The 12,364-nt window shown below is 38.9% G+C and overlaps 2 protein-coding genes across 2 annotated transcripts; both read right to left on the bottom strand.

Annotated features, from left to right (window-relative positions):
* Positions 1-7,182: 7,182 nt before the first annotated feature.
* Positions 7,183-8,279, bottom strand: LOC120779761. The gene is made up of 2 exons (XM_040112141.1): positions 8,139-8,279; positions 7,183-8,066 (listed from the first exon to the last, which is right to left on the bottom strand). Exons 1-2 carry the CDS (start codon positions 8,251-8,253, stop codon positions 7,711-7,713), a joined length of 471 nt encoding a protein of 156 aa, XP_039968075.1. The 5' UTR covers positions 8,254-8,279; the 3' UTR covers positions 7,183-7,710.
* On the bottom strand, positions 8,278-9,981 carry LOC120779762. Its single transcript, XM_040112142.1, has 2 exons — positions 8,769-9,981; positions 8,278-8,640 (listed from the first exon to the last, which is right to left on the bottom strand). Exons 1-2 carry the CDS (start codon positions 8,952-8,954, stop codon positions 8,374-8,376), a joined length of 453 nt encoding a protein of 150 aa, XP_039968076.1. The 5' UTR covers positions 8,955-9,981; the 3' UTR covers positions 8,278-8,373.
* Between the last annotated feature and the right edge of the window lie 2,383 nt (positions 9,982-12,364).

The raw sequence follows: 12,364 nt of genomic DNA, 5'->3' as shown, positions 1-12,364 counted from the left end.
CAGCAAAAGAAATGCCTTTAACCAATTTATCTCAGAGGTAGATAAAGACCATTGGGGAAAAGACTACCGAATCATGATACAGAAAATAAGTAGATCAATAACCTCACCTACATCTCTCGGAATTTTACGTAAGAAAGTCCATAGCTTATGTCCAAGATGCGAACATATGCAAGTGCCAATTCTTCAAACTAACCTGTATGAAATCGCTGCAGTGTCCCATATAGAAATAATACCTGCGGTGAAAAGAATCAAGATTGGCAAAGGCCTGGACGGAATAACCAATTTCGTTACTAAGCTTATCATTCAAAGAAAGCTAACATTTTTCCAAAACGCATACGCAAGCTGCTTGAAATAAGGGATCTTTCCCAAATGTTGGAAGCGTCAACGCCTCGTTTTTCTCCCAAAAGGTGATAAACCTCCGGAAGAACCTTCGTCATATCGGCCCATATGTATGCTTGAAACTATGTACTGAAAAAGTATTCGAAACAAATTTTTGTAAGCGGCTTGAGAAATATACGGAAGGAGATTCTGGGTTGAATTCAATGCAATTCGGTTTCCGGAAAGGACGAAGCACAGTTGGAGTGACAAATAATAATTTGTTGTCATTACCCTGGACGATAAAAACGCCTTCAACTCCGCGGACTGGACTCTAATTATTAAAGCTCTGATATAGTTAAAGCTTCTGGACTACCTTATCCGAATTAAGGCAAACTATTTTGAAAACAGAGTACTAGTATACGACACACAAATTGGACCTGAAATGTATTAAGTTACAGGCCGTTCAGCTCTCGGCCCTGTACTCTGGAACGTAATGTACAATGGTATTCTGAGAGTCGCGATGCCACTCCGCCACTAATATGCGGACGGCATTACGGTCGTAGTTGTAGCGAAATGTCTGGACGAGGCGAGGAACAATTTTAAAAGAAAGCATTAGCAATATTAAAAAATGGCTCGAGACCTCTGGCTTACAACTAGCTACTCACAAAACGGAGGTGGTTTTAATGAATAGGCAAAAACAAGAGAATACAATTGAGTTATGTATTGATGGGAATACCATAAAGTCAAGCCCACATCTTAAACATCTTGGAGTATTCCTGTATCATAGACTTTCATTCAAGCAGAACCTAATAGCCACACCCCAAAGCGGCGAGGTCTGTGTCGGCAATAGCTTGAATAATGTCCAATATGCGAGGCCCCAGACAACGAGTCAGAAAGCTGCTGACAAGTGTCAGTAGCTCCACCATTCTTTACGCGGCGCCAATTTGGTTATCTACTACTAGACATAGTAGTAAATATAATAATTTATAAAAGAGTTGTTATATACATAAACAATACCTGCCCTGCGAAGGAAAGCCAACAGGTAGTTCCGCAAAGAAACAAAGGTCTGTGTGGAAACAAAAGTGCTTTAGCACGTATGCTTTGTATGCGAAAAAGGATATTGTTGCGGACGTATAGGCAGTCAATGAAAATTCTCTTGAAGACGGGGATGTGTTCGCGCAATCTGATACCCCTCAACGAAAAAGGCCTTGCTAAGCTTAGATTCGCTGCATGACTATTTTTTCCATAACAATATCCCTTAAGTGCTTTTGAAGACATTGCAAATTTAATCCTAGAAAGTTCTGAGAAACAGAAATGCCAGTAGAAGATAACATATTTTTTTAAGTAACTTTTGACAAATTTCAAATGAAATAAATTCACTGAATCAATACGATATGTACATGAAGTGAAATATAATTTTTAGTTGCTTTATGTTACTAAGTTAAGCTAAAAAATTTATATGTTCTGTTTCTTGTATGCAATTTTTGGTTTACGTCGAATTGATTGCGTATATGCATAAATTTGCAAATACCTCCTGTATGCAAAAATTTTGTTACATTATAACAATTGCATCTAACCGATATCTACTGTACATATAGTATACTCTATATAACTCATAAGCTGAGCGACACATTCGGCATAAGATTTTACCATGGAATTAGTACCACTATTATCATACCGCATACTAAAAAATTTTCCTGGGTTTCATTAAGGTACACATACAATCACTAATCATATGAAGCAAAGTCCGCGGGTGATTGAAAGTACTGGTAAAAATTAAATGCGGCTAGGTGAAGTGTTCGCCCAATTTTATCTATTTTAGGCACAAAGTTATAAGTAAAACAGGGTTTTTTGTTTTCATTGAGATAACTCAGATACTGGCCAATATATGCAGTATAAAGTCGCCAGGACGTTGGAAAACCTTTAAATTAGGTATATGGGGCTCAGGGAAGTATTGACCCGATCCAACCCATATTTGACTCACGGAAATGCTATGGTCAGAAAAGAAGTCTGTCTGAATTTAAATTGGATATCTCACACATTGACCGATATTTTCGTTCAAAAGTCATTTATAAATACTGGGGTCCACATATTCTGTACCAAGGGGCATGAAAAGTTTATGGTCCGTTCAGGTCCGGAGATATGTGATTTCACCAAAAAGTGGGCAGTGGCACGCTCACCGTCCAATTTTCACACCGGATCTCATAAAACCCTTTCATACCACCTCGGACGTAAAAATTTAGTGTCTATCGCGTATTTTCTTATTGATTTGTTTGGCTTTTAGTAGTTTTGAACAGTACCGTTATATGGGGAGTGAGCGGGGCTATCTTCCGATTTCATCTATTTTCACACTGTCAGTAGGAGTTCTTATAATATTTGTGTTGGGCGAATTTGGTTGTTGTAGCTTTAGTGGTTATGAGATATGTACATTAAACATATTTTTTCGCAGATGTCCCTTCCTAATGTGATCCCTTCAGCCAAAATACAGTTTTATATCTTAATTTAGTACTTAGTTTGGCACTTTATAGGTTTTCGGTTAATGCCGGATTGTGGGCGTGATATTTACTCAAGTTACAGCTTGCACTTACGGACGGACGGACAGACAGACAGTTCAACTTTTCTCGTGATCCTGATAAGTAGAATTGTTAGTGAAAAAAACTATTATACTCTATAGCAACAGGTTGCAAGAGTATAAAAATAGTGGAATAGCTACAGTGTTGAGAAAAAATTCAGTCACAATTTGAAATGAGTGCACTATATCCTTTGCCACATTCGGAATTCTGGGATCTCATGGCAACTACTGTCGTATCTGGAAAGTAATATTGTCAATTAGTTATATCTTGTGGCGGCGAATGTGACCACTTATTAAATCAGTTATGATCCAAGTACAGTATCCCTCTTTATTGACCAGCAGTTAATGGTTTCTCCCGCGTAATACACTGATAGGGTCAAAGACATATGCAAAGTACGTATGAATTTTCCCACTTAATTTATTTCTCCGCTTAATTAATTAAAAATATGTGTAATTAAAAAATATACCTTTAATTTTCCTTTTAATTGCTCTTTACAAAAATAGTCTAGCGTTGCTGCATATATGTACATATTTCGCAGCATTTATGATGAACATTAATTGGCATCTCTGCAAAGCAATTAAAAACGTATGTTTATTGGTGAGGATATTTGTGATGGTGCTGAGCAAGAGAAGGAAGATAATCGATTAGGTTGTCTAATTAAAACATGTTCCTGTAAATGAACGAATTGTTGAATTAAATGAGTATTGTTTACTTGTATTGCGACTACGCGTGGTAAGTAGATTTAGTATTCTTTTCTAGGTATTTAGAGTGAGTATCGTGGGAATTCAAGTCGTTTCTCGGTTCCAGTTCAGGACCGTTGTTTTCGTAGCAACGAACTTTTTACCGACTGTTCGATTCGGTGCAGCTGCACATCGTACGTGGACACTGATCCGTCCGACGGCCAATAGAGTAACTTATTCCACACCTTTAGCTGGAGTGTACGCATTAATCGACCGCTTGCGTGGTCGCTGCTACTGAGCGAACCTGAGCGTGAGCCGAATCCTCCTATGTGTTCAAATGCATGAAGTTCTCCAGTGTGTTCAGAAAGCGGCTGTCCCGAAACCCTTGCTGGCCATGAGCCCTCTACGTCAGTGATACGTCGGCGAATCAGTCTGCCTGGGAGAAAGTCGTTAAGTCCACCGCTTCGACGGTTGTGGATGATTTCACTTCGGACGGTAAGGTTCTTCGTAATGAAAAGGAGTTAGTGGGATGGTTTTCGGAGATAAACGTTTTGAGACCATGACCGCGAAGGGGCTGATGAATGTTGTCTCCAAATATGAGGCAGTCTTAGTGATGGTTCTTACCAAGAATGCCCACCATCACGTCAAAGCTGGAGCTTACAAAAGTTGTGGAAGGCACTCCCCACCACCAGGCAAGTCAATGCCGTCTCCAACGGCGCGGTTATCCGCACTGCCACTGAAAAAGTCGCCTCTAACGCTATGTTAGGGGTAAGTGGGGTTACACATGAGTGTCAACCGGAACTTTGGCTCTCGGGTTGTAAATCAGAAGGTTCAAACTTAGATCTGCTATAAAGAAGTCATAGAAAAGCTAATTAGAGATTTCTTTATTTATAAATAAAATAAAAATAAAACAAAATAGGAAAAAAGAACCGCAGACACAGGAAACATAGCGAAAGAAAAGTACGTATTAAAGAGAGAGCTTAACTTGAAATGCGAATATCTCGAAATTTAGTAAGTATCGTTCTGCTATGTATTCGGGTATATATTCTTGATATTTTGAGGTAAAGTCTCAATTTGTGACAAGTTACTATTCACTAAACAGTCTCTAGCGTTAGTCCCAAAATATTGTCTCAAATTTGTGACCTGATAGTTAGCCATAGGTACCAAAACTAAAAAGAACTCTTGTTTGCCATTTTGAATAGACTTAATAGAGATCATCATAGATATTAATCGATTGTCGTTTTTTTATATTTTGTAAGCAACTTAAACACGAAAAGGTGAAAAATAATTAAATTTTACATAAGTTTCGTAAAAATTATGAAAAAAGCCAACATATATTTTTATTTTTTTGGTAATTATGTTTTTTGGCTATGTTGTAGAAAATTTAATATTTGCTAGCGACATAGTTATTTCTGCTCAAGTGTTAAAACATCTCTGAATAAAGAAATGTAATAGATTTTGTCACTTATAGAATAGCAAAATCGTCTCAAGTCACAAAAATTGTCTCTAACTTAAAATCTCAAACAAAGATCTTTATTTTTCCCCCACCAGCGGTAAGAACTTAAAGATACTTTATTGAGTTACAAACTTTTGGTCTTTCGAGCCGGATAAAGAGCTCGGTCAAAATTAAAAATTCCTGTATTTACAAAACAGACAATATACAAAAAAGCCCTGTTAAAAATACAGGCAAATTTAAATATAATGGTAAGACGGGTCTATATTCCCGCATATTAATAATTACAACATTTTGAGAATCAAATTTAGAGACTTGTGACAGTACAGAATCGCACGGATAATTACATCTTCCACATAAGCAGTGGATCTGCACTGGCCTTAATGTTGGCTCTTTCATAATATTGCCTCAACATTATTATGCTATCTGAACGCGAAGTTTTTACTTTTCCCGTCATGCGCATATCTATGAAATCAAGAAAAGATGAACTGGAACTATCATTCATGTTGCAGTCCGCACAGTGAATTGTTTTCTCACGTAAAGATGCCACTTCCTGCTCTAAACAAATAACAGATTGTTGTGTAATAGTCTGAGGTTCGAAACATTCTTTTTTGAAACAGGGGTCGAGTAATGTACCCATCCGCGATGATGTTCTCGATTCAAATGTAGATAATCTTCTTGCTACCCGACAAAGCAAATCTGCGCACAAAATTGTGGCTTCAGATGATGTTAAGGAAGCATTAATATTGTTCAACTTTTATATTAATTAGTTTGTAAAACTTAAACACTTTTTATAGTATTTACGTTTTCTGTTGCTTCCTGAAATGTTTCTAACAAACTTAGTATTTCAGACAAGACGGAGCGGGAGCTTTCCTAGTTTCCAAAGGCACCTGCGCCATGGCATCTTTGGTAGCTATTATGCTTTTAATCATTAAATAAATACTATTCCATCTAGTTGGTGTTTCTTGCTAAACAAACTATACGGTTCTTAGTATTTTACGCCAGTTTGAATTTGTTATACGCTATCGCGCTATTTTTAAAATATGTCACTATTCCTTTACATTTTCTTAAAATTATTATACGTTCTCGATTATCTTTTAAACTGTCTAGAATAATCAAATTAATTGTATGTATATGGCAAATGTTTTTTTCGCAATAATTCGCATGCTTTTATCATAACAGATGCATTATCTGTAACAATACAGTACACTTCATTTGTTATGTCCCACTCTAACACAACATTTCTTAAAAAACTCGCGACTTTTTCTGCTTTATGAGAGGTTACATCTTCCAATTTGTTTGTGGATAGAACCAGAGAGCGCAAATTGGAATGGTTGTTAATGAAATGACACGTTATGGTTAAGTACCCCTCATTTGCCGCTGATGTCCAACCATCCGTCGTCAAGCCGACATGAGAAATATCGTGCAGTATATACTCCAATTTTTTGGATAAATCCATGCAATGATTTTAAAAATGTATATCACGTAAATGATTGGGACAAGGTATGACATATCTAGGATCTACAATTTTAACGAAATGCCTAAACCCAGTATTTGTGACGATGTTGAATGGCTGGAAATCGTGGGCAACCAATCCAACCAATGCGGACCGGAGACACTGGCCGCTTTCCTTTTCGAATGTGCTTGTTGTTGTTATTTTAACGGAGTATCTAATCCCCGTTAGGGTAGTGAGGATTATCTAAGTTGTCGTCGACATCACCTAAAGGGAGGCTCAGGAAACGTGCTGTTTCGACTTGGTCGAACCAAAGGGAAAAGTGTGTCAGATGAGTGGGGTTGGCGGGGCATGCAAGAGGTGGCCAGTGTCCTGCGGAGACTCATTGCACGCAGGACATATGTTGGATATGTCGGGGTCTATTCTAGACAAGTAGGAGTTTAACCTGCTACAATATCCAGAACGAAGCTGCGCTAGGGTCACTCGCGTTTCTCGCGGCAACTCGAGCTCTTCGTCTGCAATAGGTGGTGATTTCACTCCAAGAACGCCATTCACTGGAAGGGAGTCAGTGAAGGTGTTGATAGCTCCACTGTGAATGGCGATCAGTACCTGTCAGAGGTTAGTTGCGTCCGAAGTCCGGTCGGCGTATTGTTCGATGTCGTCGACGTAGTTAAGGAAGACCTCTTGATGTTCCTAGGAGGCGCTTCCGCTCCAAGCAGGTGGCTGCAGGGGTGATTTCTGCTCTTTAACTGGGAGCATAAGCGTCTCACTATGTCGATGTTCGATGGGAAACATCAAGAGGCATACTGTCGGGGTCCGGCGTGCTGTGTTCTGGCAGGTCTGTAGCTTCTTCATCTGCGTTCAACTGCATCCAGGCGACCATATTGGTGCGGCCACCTACAAAATTTTACAATTGTTTATCATTGTTTATTGTTCAAATATCATTGAGTATGGTTACTTATAAGCAAAGCCGAAATTCCACTGAATATAAATATCTATTTGCTATGTTAACTAGAAAGCCCGGCGAACTCCGTTTCGCCACCAAGTGCATCGTTTCATGTAACATTTCGTTTGGTGATTAAAAGATAAAGAAAATTTTTTTTGTTTTGTTTTATATTTGAAAAGGAAAAATTACATTTCAGCACATCCATCATAACCTTTAGATTTTGTTGAAATACTCTGGCGATTATGTCATGGCGATATTGCGGTTTTTGGCCGGGTTCCAACTCATGTTCAATTTTCGTCCACTTTGGATTGCATGTTAACGTAAAAAATAAATCCGGAGTTCCATAATTTCGCACGTATGTACGTCATAGCGTCTTGAGCGTATTCGTGCATGTGGCGTGGGATTCCGATATAAGATGATGAATGAATAGCATCATGGAAGTGTATATAGTTCTCAGATCGTAGCTTTGCCTGATTGAATCGGATGAACGCTAAACATTTGGTCTCGACTTTGACAAACATGTCGACAGCGAATTGCTGGAATAGCGAACGGCACTTCAGAATGGCATTCTCCTCATTTGTACAAATCATCATACGATATGTATAGTATATCATTGCGCTTAGATTTTTATTCGTTGATACGCCTGAAAATACAAAATTAAATGAATTATGAATGGAAACCAATAATAGCAATAATAAGAGTGTGAATATTGTACCTGTAATTGGATCGACCATCTTCAACGTGATGTCGTATCCGTCCTGCCCTTGCCAATAAATGATTGAATATTGTAACACATCGTACAAACGATGTGTCTCGTTTACACAATGCATGATATTGCTTCTTCACTTAACGACAATGTCTCGCGATTTAGTTGGATCGCCAACAATAATTGCAGCAACATCATTAACGGTTGGTGCATTGAATCTTCGCACATGTTCACCTGTTGGGGTTCAATCCGCTCTTATGACAAATTTGTGCATATCCGATGGCATTCGTTCCAATGCTGTTTTGAACATATTAACCACAGCATTGTTAGTGTGAAAAAATGCTTGTAACTGTTCAATAATTCGTCTCTTTAACTGTTGTGTTCCCTGTATATTGCATCGCACATTCAGCTGATCCAACATCGACGAAATGAAATATATTTGAAGAAATTGATGCGGTTCATCTGGTCTTGGCACCATTGAACCATGCAAATGATATATTTGTCCTTGTATCTGTAATTGCAAACAATCATGTGTTGAAGAATACGGTGTAACTTCTGATCGTGTGATGGTGTAGTGTGTAGTGTATATGTAGTTGTTATGTGTAGCAATTCATTTTATGGGTGTGAGTGATCGCTAACCTTGCAAGTCGGCATGAATCCGTCTTCTCGAATGATATTAGCTCCAAAGGAAGTCATGCGAAAGCAGTTATTGTATTCAATGATGTGTTGAAGAAAATGGTTAGAATCGGGAACACTTCCTTCAAACAATGGTTTCAGTGGCTGTGGTGGTGTAAGTAATGGATCCGGATGGTTTGACTTTTCCATTTGCGCAGCACAATCCAGCCGCTTCTCTTTTGAACTTCAACGCTTAGCAATAACGGCATATAGTCGTCATTTGTTCAATATCTAAATTTTCATCATCACCGTAGTTCGCAGTGGGATCATATTGGAATGCCTAGCGATTGTATGATGCCAATGATCTTCGTGTCCTCACGCGTTGTCTCAATCGGGCATTTTCTCTTGTTGAATTTTGTCTTTCTTCGCTTAAGTTTTGTGAATAAACTTGTTGCTGGCTTGCATGCCTTGTGTGGCGGCCGATGTTCGCACGTCGTCCTTTAGGCATTTTGGACTATGGACAGATTGGTGAATTAAACCTCAAATGCACGATCCACATAATTTAAACAGTTCAACTTACCTCCTTAATGAGAAATGCCTGTAGAAATTAAATGAAAATTTTCACAATTTGATTTTTTCCAATTGAAGGGATAGGAAACGAATAACTTATTTTTTTATTTTTTTTTTGTTTACAATTTCACAGTGAACACAATACCGGTTTGACACATGAAATTAACTGAGCAGAGAACAATTAGTAGCTGGTAAACAGTGTATCACGCGCCGGCGCCATCTTCTTAAAATATTTGCTGGTAGTACATGCTATGTATCAGAGATGGCGATGTATGCAAAAAAATCTTCCCGCATTTATGTTGAAATTTTTCCTGAATTTTCTCTGCTATAAGCCTCACGGAGCTCGAGACTTTAGACGAATGCAAAGCCGAGGAAATCGGTTCATTCGTTCTGGAGTTATAGCGTCAGGAAGGAAAACCTTACTTATTTTTATATATTAGATATACATACATATGTACATAAACAGCCACATGCATTTACATGAAAACGCATCAAATAACAATAAAAATGCATGGGTAAAGATAAGTCATAAATTTTCAGATCAGATAACGTCAAACACACACACATGTATTAAATAGTATAGTTAAAAACGACCCCATGTATTGTGCAATACATATACACATACATACACATATATTTAGTTATTTAAGATAGTTTTTTAAAAATTGTATATAAGTAATGAAAATATCGAAATAAAATTAGAATGAACATATTCTCACTCAAACAAAGATCTTTAATTTTACCCCACCAGCGGTAAGAACTTAAAGATACTTTATTAAGTTATAACAAGCACTACGGTCGGTATATTTAGCCTCCACGATGAAACGTCCCCAAATGGCTGATTGACTTCGCCAGGGCCCGCAATATGGTTACCTCTAGTACTAGATTCCAACATAAGGAAATCCATTAAGCCACCTGGCTGTCTCTGGATCGAAAAACCACCAACCAGATCGATTATGTTGTGATAGACAGAAGACACGTCTCCAGTGTTTTAGATGTGCGTACTTTTCGAGGTCCTAACATCGACTGGGGCCACTATTCTGTTGCAGCCAAGATTCGCTCCTGACTCTCTCAAACACAAGGAAGGTTCGACGTCAAGAAGCTGCAATCACAATAAACAGCCGTACGATTTTCTACTCGACTTGCACTCCTGCTCTCTGAGAGCACTCGTCAACAGCTCGGCATAAGGGAACTGTCGGACGGCATTACAATTATTCTTACATAAAGCTGCAAGCCATTGGTTTTCGGAAAATGCAAAAGAATCGACCACAACACGTGCGGGAGAGGCTGAAATGTGTGAGTATGAAGAGCTTGGCAAGATGGCGGACGGGGAGAATTATCGAAAGTTTTGTAATTTTTTTCATACGATACTTTTAGTAATTTCACAACATTAATTAACCGTTTATTAGTTATCAAAGAGCAATAATTATGGTTATGGTTTCACAGTCCATACTTAATTTGCGCCGAAATAAAGTCTTAGCTAAGTATTGTCGCACACTGAGTAGTCGTATGCGTTTCACAATCAACGCTTAATTTGTATAAAATTTTATTATGATATATGGCAGGGATGGGCAAATTATTAGCCCGCAAAGTTAGCGAAATGCGAACGAAGGCTAGAAGAGGGGAATATCAGTTAACGGAAAGAAGGGCATCAACGCCGTTCTCCGAAACTTGATGTTCATCGCAGAATAGTGGCAATACAGATATTGTTGCACAAATTAAAGAGCGGAAATTTACTTCACATCGGAATTTTACAGTAGGGTGGGTCGATTCCGGACTTTTTTCGATTCGGGATTTCTAGTACTTCCTGATTCCAATGCAACTTTTTGTTTTGAGATCGGATTGCATCTTCAACCCCAACTCCGGCCTTGAAATTTCGGAAATCCGCCTAAAATCGTGAAATTGTTTACCTAGCGCCTGAAATACGCATCTCATGGCATAATGTATAGAACAAGAGTTATTTGTCACGTCATTTGCTACCGAAATGATGTGTGTGATCATGTCCGTAGGACGAACCGTTCCCGAGATACGAGCGAAAATGCGGCGCGCCACAGCGCAAGGTGAAAATCGGTCTTGGCGTTGATTTAGTGATAACATTCATTCACCTACGCCAAAGGACACGTTCGGATAGGTCTCCACACAAATATTTTTTCATCGAGTTCCCTTACTCTTGTCGGTGATTTCGCCGAGTTCTATCACTTACATTCATTTCCCTGCGTCATACGACACATTCGGACTGGTCTCCACATAAATATTTTTTCCTCGAATTCCTTCACTCTTGTCGTTGATTTCGCCGTGTGCTATCACTTATATTCTATCAACAGAACACAGAACTCAAAATATCTGTATCTAAATTTAAATTTAGACAGAAGTGTCCTGAAACAGAAAAGATTACAAAGAAAAATGAACGTAAAGAAAAGCTTTATAATCCGAGGCTGCTTTTTCTTTTTCATTGGAGTGTTTTTTTAAGTGGCGGGTCCCAAACCCAGCGCACAACCCTATGTAGGGGATGTTTCGCCTTCTCACATTAGCTCGCCTTCGAACGGATGTTCTTAGGCTACACAGAGGATACTTGGTCAAATACTGGAAGTAGTGAGCTGCTTGAGCCATGTGTAAAAGAATCGTTTCTGGCCACTCCCAAGTGAATGGCGATCAGAGAACTTTCCTCACTTGCGTGAACTTCTACACATGACTCCATCCTTCAACAAAAGCTAAACTCTATAAGTCGCTCATAATTCCCGTCCTGCAACATTGACATAGTTCAGCGAATCAAAAACAGCGGTTACGCTGGCTAGGTCATGTTGTCCGAATGGATGAAAACACTCCAGCTCTGAAAGTATTCCACGCAATACCCGCCGGGGGAAGCAGAGAAAGAGGAAGACCTCCACTCCGTTGGAAGGACCTGACTTCGCTTGGAATACCCAATTGGCGCCACGTAGCGAAAAGAAGAAACGAGTGCCGCGCTGTTGTTAACTCGGCTATAATCGCGTAAGCGGTGTCTACGCCAATAAAGAAGAAGAAAGAGAAGCTTTCAAAGCGTCATTCAACAT

This window comes from Bactrocera tryoni, unplaced genomic scaffold, assembly GCF_016617805.1.
Source record: "Bactrocera tryoni isolate S06 unplaced genomic scaffold, CSIRO_BtryS06_freeze2 scaffold_11, whole genome shotgun sequence".
Lineage (NCBI taxonomy): Eukaryota > Metazoa > Arthropoda > Insecta > Diptera > Tephritidae > Bactrocera > Bactrocera tryoni.
Note: the sequence above shows the minus strand (reverse complement) of the source record. Positions and strands in the feature narration are given on the sequence as shown.

Bases quoted from the DNA above. Each gene is read 5' to 3' on its own strand.
- LOC120779761 (XM_040112141.1), bottom strand. From the start codon at position 8,253: ATGCATTGTGTAAACGAGACACATCGTTTGTACGATGTGTTACAATAT. The intron at 8,067-8,138 runs GTACAATATTCA...TTGTATTTTCAG, and splicing joins GATGGTCGATCCAATTACAG to GCGTATCAACGAATAAAAAT.
- LOC120779762 (XM_040112142.1), bottom strand. From the start codon at position 8,954: ATGGAAAAGTCAAACCATCCGGATCCATTACTTACACCACCACAGCCA. The intron at 8,641-8,768 runs GTTAGCGATCAC...TTGCAATTACAG, and splicing joins GATTCATGCCGACTTGCAAG to ATACAAGGACAAATATATCA.